The 6,000-nt window shown below is 35.9% G+C and overlaps 1 protein-coding gene across 1 annotated transcript; it reads left to right on the top strand.

Moving 5' to 3' along the window:
* The first annotated feature begins 287 nt into the window (after positions 1-287).
* Positions 288-3,019, top strand: LOC149382281 (cysteine synthase-like). The gene is made up of 10 exons (XM_089630081.1): positions 288-508; positions 653-765; positions 852-909; positions 1,423-1,686; positions 1,776-1,913; positions 2,178-2,229; positions 2,344-2,423; positions 2,506-2,565; positions 2,664-2,744; positions 2,844-3,019. The coding sequence occupies exons 1-10, from the start codon at positions 470-472 to the stop codon at positions 2,931-2,933; spliced, it is 975 nt and encodes a 324-aa protein (XP_089486207.1). The 5' UTR covers positions 288-469; the 3' UTR covers positions 2,934-3,019.
* The last annotated feature ends 2,981 nt before the right edge of the window (positions 3,020-6,000 follow it).

The following is a 6,000-nucleotide window of genomic DNA, read 5'->3' as shown; positions in this document are numbered from 1 at the left end:
TCACCACCGAGCCTCATCATCGCCGCCAAATAGTTTTCATTTTTTTTTTCATTTTTTCAAAAACAAAAATGAAAACTGTACCAAACAGTTTTTTCAATTTCTCAAAAACAAAAATGAAAATTGTATCAAACAGCTTTTAGAAAACAAATGCGAAATAATTTTTCAGTACAATTACAAAAATTAGAAAATAGAAAACAAAAACTTTTTGGGTTAATTATCAAACAAATGTTTAGTTGCCTAAACTAATTTTTTTGTTTTTTTTTTCGGTCTCCAAGCTTTAAAAGATTCTTTTGGGAAAGCGAGAAAGGGTTTTGAGACCAGAAATTCACATCCCATCCAAAAAGCGGTCCCAAGTGATGATTTTGCTGGCATCTTCGTTGATCTTGAGAATTCCTAAATTTGCTTTAGATCTGAGAGAGAGTAAGAGATAGATTAGCATATCTTGGAGAAGTGAAATAACAATCTCAACATGGAGACCGATGTCAGAATAAAGAAAGATGTCACCGAGGTAACAATCTACTCCTTCAACGGCCTTCACACTCAAGACCCAAGTCAACCATGTTTTCAATCTTTATCGAGTGGAGTTCTAACTATTAGCTAACAATCTTTTTTTTTTTTTTTTTTTTTTTTTTAACTCACCATTGTGGTTCAGTTGATCGGCAACACTCCAATGGTATACCTCAACAAAATTGTAGAAGAAGATTGCGTGGCTCGTATCGCCGCGAAGCTGGAGACCATGGAACCTTGCTCTAGTCTCAAAGATAGGCAAGTAAAATATGTATATATGTATATGTAATCATGCCTTGAAGCTTTCATTCTATTGAATTTATTTTTATTTTATTTTATTATAGGATAGCATATGGAATGGTAAAAGATGCAGAGGAGAAGGGTCTAATTACACCAGGGAAGGTAATAATACTAATAATTAAAAAAAAAAACTTATGGCAATAATATACATACATTTCATCAAAGCTCACGTAACTAATACTGAAACAATATACATGAAACAAATTTGTTAATTGCCTTTTATCCAACTTTGAGTTAATAACTAGAAATTTAGAAAATTAGGAAAATATTCAATTTGAACGTTTGACATTGTTAAATAACCAACGTTTAATAAATCTTAGGTAAATAGCCATAAAAGATGACGTGACCTAATATAAGGAAGCAGATATTTACCTAAGATTTACGTGTGTAAATATATGGAAGTGGCTATTTACCTAAGATTTATCAAATGTTGGCTATTTATCAATATCAAACGTTTAAGTTGGCTATTTTCCTAATAGATCCTTAGAAATTAGCCCAATTTGATTACAAGTGATAATATGAATGAAAATTAACCAATTCAATGATGTGGTAATTTAGTTGCCCAAAATGCAATTTTAACGTTTTATACCTTTTTTTTTTCTTCTTCCCATGAAGACGGTCCTGGTAGAGATCACGAGCGGCAACACGGGGATCGGGCTTGCGTTCATCGCCGCAGCAAAAGGCTACAAGGTCAAATTGGTCATGCCGTCAAATTACAGTGTGGAGCGGAGAATCGTGCTCCGAGCTTTCGGGGCTGAGGTGTATCTCACTGACCCTTCGAAGGGCATCCAAGGGGTCCTCGACAAGGCCGCGGAGCTCTTGGAGAGCACCCCGGATAGTCACATGCTCAAACAGTTCTCGAACCCGTCCAATCCCAAGGTGCCAAGTGTCTTCATTTATTTATACGCGGGAGAGACAAGGATTGTGAAATGGCAGAGTGTGTGTGTGTGTTTTTTTTTTGTGAGCAGGCTCATTATGACACTACTGGCCCGGAGATATGGAGAGACTGTGGAGGGAAAGTCGATGCCTTTGTTGCGGGGATCGGGACCGGAGGTACTCTCACCGGGGCCGGGAAATTCCTCAAGGAACAGAATCCGAATATCAAGGTCTACTTTTTTTTTTTTTTTTTTTTTAGTTTATGTTGTTGATGTTGTTATAAATCGATAATTAAACATTGAATGCAAAAAACAAGGAAACACATATATGCATGGAAAATTCAAGACGGAAAAAATCACGAGCAGATAAGCAGCGACGGAGCTAACTAGACAACAAAACTCGAACAATTTTTTACGTATTTTCTTTTTTAATATAGCTAAGTTGACTGATTCAGATATTATAATTCCATTTTGCTTATGTGTGTTTATGTACAGCTGTATGGAATAGAGCCGGTCGAAAGTGCAGTCCTCAGTGGCGGAGAACCCGGTGAGAATTCTTTTTTTCTTCTTCCATAAACCGCATTGAACGGTTACATATCGCATTGTTTAAAAAGGTTACACAGTTTTATAAATTGTGTGTGATCCGCGACAAGTGAGATAGGGAAGCATTTGATACAAGGAATCGGGACTGGCTTTATACCCGATGTCTTGGATGTTAGCCTAATCGATGAAATCATTCAAGTGAGTTTTTTTCTCATCTAATAATATTCTGAAATCTAAACCTTGGATTCGGTACCGTTTCTCACCGAAAATGTATCGACAGATATCGAGCGAGGAAGCCATCGAAACTGCGAAACAGCTTGCCTTGAAAGAAGGTTTGCTGGTATGACATCACTCTTAATAAACAGCTTACCTTTTTCCTTTCTGATTCTACGTTTATTTTAACTTCTTTTCTGAGGAAATGTTATATATATCTGCCAGGTTGGCATATCCTCGGGTGCTACGGCCGCGGCTGCCATTAAGCTGGCAAAGAGGACAGAAATGGCGGGGAAACTCATCGCCGTAAGTTTTTCTTCTTTTGATCTTTTTTTTTTCCTAAGTTATGGCTTGCTTGGATTGTAAGAAAAGAAAATGTGTGTTTGTTTGTTCCTCTCGGCGTAGGTCGTGTTTGCTAGCGCAGGGGAACGTTACTTGTCCACGGCGCTCTTTGATTCAATTAGGCACGAAGCCGAGAACATGAGTTTCGATTGAAGAAAGTGACGCACTTTGATTGAAATACACATTGTATTAGACCATATCGATCCAAACGAATTCTTTAGTCTTCAAGCCTGCCTCAATGATGACTCATTCCAACTTAATGCTGATGTGGCACTCCTCTTAATGGGGGATTTGAGTAAGAAAAAATATTCTAAATTGCATAGGGGTGTGAGAAAAAAAATTATCTAGGGGAACATATATGAAAAATTATATAATTTTGGGATAAAAAATGATAAAAAGTTTTAATTTTGAACAACTCAGGGGACACATGTCAATGGTCTTAAGCTAGCTCCGCCCATAATCCCAACACTATTCGTATGCATTTATGCATTGACTCACTGATTGAGATAATCATGGGCATTCTGTTCCAATTAGGTTGGAAATCCAGCACTATTCAAACAAGAAAACTATAGTCCATTGAAGATCAAAATTCCATGTTTTCGACATATAGTATAATTTTTTACGACGAAATGTTACACGTTTCAATCTTATAATTTATTTTTAATGTGTATTTTCATATTATTATTAAAAATTTTACAAAAAACTACCACGGTAAATAAAGTTGTAATTCTACCACAATTATTTATTTAAAATCCATACGAAAAATTAGAAAGGCTAAAAAAAATAGCATTGAAGGAAAAATTAGAAAGGTTAAAAAGAACTCCGAAAATTAAAGTTTAATAAAAAAAAATATAATAATAATAGCTTACAATAGGTTCACAGGCCGCCCCTAGTGCCAAAATAATATTAATTTAGGGAAATGCTCATGTATCACTCGAGTCAACAAGGAAGTTTTTTTTTTTGTCTTGCCACTTTGTTGATGTAGTTTTTCGTCGAAACGAAAAGCATGGAGAACGAACTGTCACCACGCTGATGCCATGATGACTGAAATACAAGTGGGACTCACTTACTATGGTTAAGCCCGCTTGTGGTATTAATGAGCTAGCACGCTGATACCCAGGCACGAAGCCACATGGAAGTGAGAGGGGGCTATAGCCCCCCCTCAATTTTTTTTTTTGCATTTTTTCCCATTTTAATTTTATTTTTACATTTTTTTATCCTCAAAATTTACAAATCAGCCCCCCTGAATTTTTTCTTACAAATTAGCCCCCCCTAGCCTAAATTTCTGGCTTCGTCCCTGCTGATACCTATCATTTTTCGCAAAGCTAAACATTTTTTCTTGACAATGCCGATTTTCATAACACACTGCCCATCAGTATAGTAATCTCTAAATAAGTGACGGGACGGATCAGATCAAAGAACAATCAAATGCTTTAATTTAGAAATAAGGAATGAAATAATAATCCAAACGTACAAGTGTTCCAAAAAATATGTAGGTGGGAATCTCATCAAGCTAGCTAAGAGGCCAGAAAATGCTAGAAAGCTCATCGTTGTAAGTCCGATAATTCATTTTATTTTTATAGTTTTCCTTGATCTTGCATTAAGGAGTAAAGCTAATCACATTGTAACTTAAAAAAAATATATTGTGTTATGACGATACTTGTATTATTTTTCTTAATTTACAGGTTGTGTTCCCTAGTTTTGGAGAGCCTTACTTGTCCACCGTTCTCTTTGATCCGTACGACTTTTTACTGAATAATTGCTTCTAACACATTGGTTTTTTTCAGTGTCTAATTTTATGATGAACCTTGAAGTTATTTTGTTTACAATGATCTCATTCGTCTCACAGATTCAATTACTTCTCAAGACAGCAATACAGCTCCTATAAACGAATCTTCTGAAGATAAATTACGCTACCAATGGTTTCAAGTGATCTAACATGCAATCATTAAGCCTACTTCATCTTCTTCATGTAGATAAATTGAAGATAAAACTTGCTAACAAATACCTCAAAAACTAAAATTAATAACAAACGGTGATTGTATCCGTGTACAGATGAAGTTAATAAAATCAATAAAACCCCATCGATTAGTTATTAGTCACACAATCTCAACCAAATAGTTACCGGATGCCATGAATGTCTTTTGAAAGCGATGAACAAACCAAACCCTAACTACATTCCGCCGCAAGGTGAAGCAAATCAAAACCCTAAGGTCCACAATAAAAGTTATTAGTCTGCTTGATGAAGTTATCCAAGCAATTTGTATATAATTCTTAAATTTTTTTTGCCATAAATTTATCACAATAAAGCCCTAGTTAGTCTAGTCTCGAGTTTAAATTAATCACTTTCAAAAACCTGAGTCCATGATCAAGCAAAGCGTTTGGAAATCAAGCAATCTCGTTCAACTATATATATAAACAGTTTATGATCGTATAGATAGCCATGATCTGAACTACTTATTAAAAACATTTCAGGTATCCAGCGAAGAACCAACAGCTTGCTCTAAAAGTAGGCTTGCTGGTAAAGCAATCCGAAATTTACCACCTAATGCCCTTTCCAAATCAAATCTTGTCTGACTAATCCAAGTTTTTTTATTTTAATTTTTGTGCAGGTTGGCATTTCATCCGGGGCCGCCGCTGCAGCTGCGATTCAGCTCGCAAAGAGGCCCGAAAACGCCAGAAAACTCATTGCAGTAATGAATTTCACGTCTCTTAGTTGGAAGTTAATAGTATTCAAGTGAGTAATAAACCAATCTCACTAACGCCATTACTTGTTATTGTATTACTTTCTCTCCTCTTTTGCAGGTTGTGTTTCCGAGTTTCGGAGAACGTTACTCTGCGCTCTTCGATTCAATCAGGCTCGAAGCTGAGAACATGCCTGTTTACTGAAAAGATCTTTCGCCGAATCTGCATCCGCTGAACGACGGTTCTTGACTGAGAGCTCTAGTCACTTTTGAATAATAATCTACGACATTCAGTTTCTCAGCAAACCACTCTCACATTTGGGGAAATAATTATTTAATCATTGATTCGCATTATCAAGTTATCTCCACGTTTTCTATCTTGTGTCTTAATTGTAAATGCATGGCCGTAAAAATAATAATAATTAATAAATAACTAGGAAATGTTTTCATAGTCTTTTCAGCTGCGACGTTTATTTGTGTGACGCCAAAGAAATGGCAAACTCCAATTTGGCTAGCTCGTATGATGATTTTATTTC

This window comes from Urtica dioica, chromosome 11, assembly GCF_054948205.1.
Source record: "Urtica dioica subsp. dioica isolate 48M chromosome 11, U.dioica_male_clone48M_v1_H2, whole genome shotgun sequence".
NCBI lineage: Eukaryota > Viridiplantae > Streptophyta > Magnoliopsida > Rosales > Urticaceae > Urtica > Urtica dioica.
This window is presented reverse-complemented; position numbering and strand designations above follow the sequence as displayed.

Excerpts from the sequence above, each read along its gene's own strand:
- LOC149382281 (XM_089630081.1), top strand. The coding sequence starts at position 470 with ATGGAGACCGATGTCAGAATAAAGAAAGATGTCACCGAG. Across the intron at positions 766-851 it reads TGCTCTAGTCTCAAAGATAG|GATAGCATATGGAATGGTAA; the intron begins GCAAGTAAAATA and ends ATTTTATTATAG. Across the intron at positions 2,745-2,843 it reads TGGCGGGGAAACTCATCGCC|GTCGTGTTTGCTAGCGCAGG; the intron begins GTAAGTTTTTCT and ends CTCTCGGCGTAG.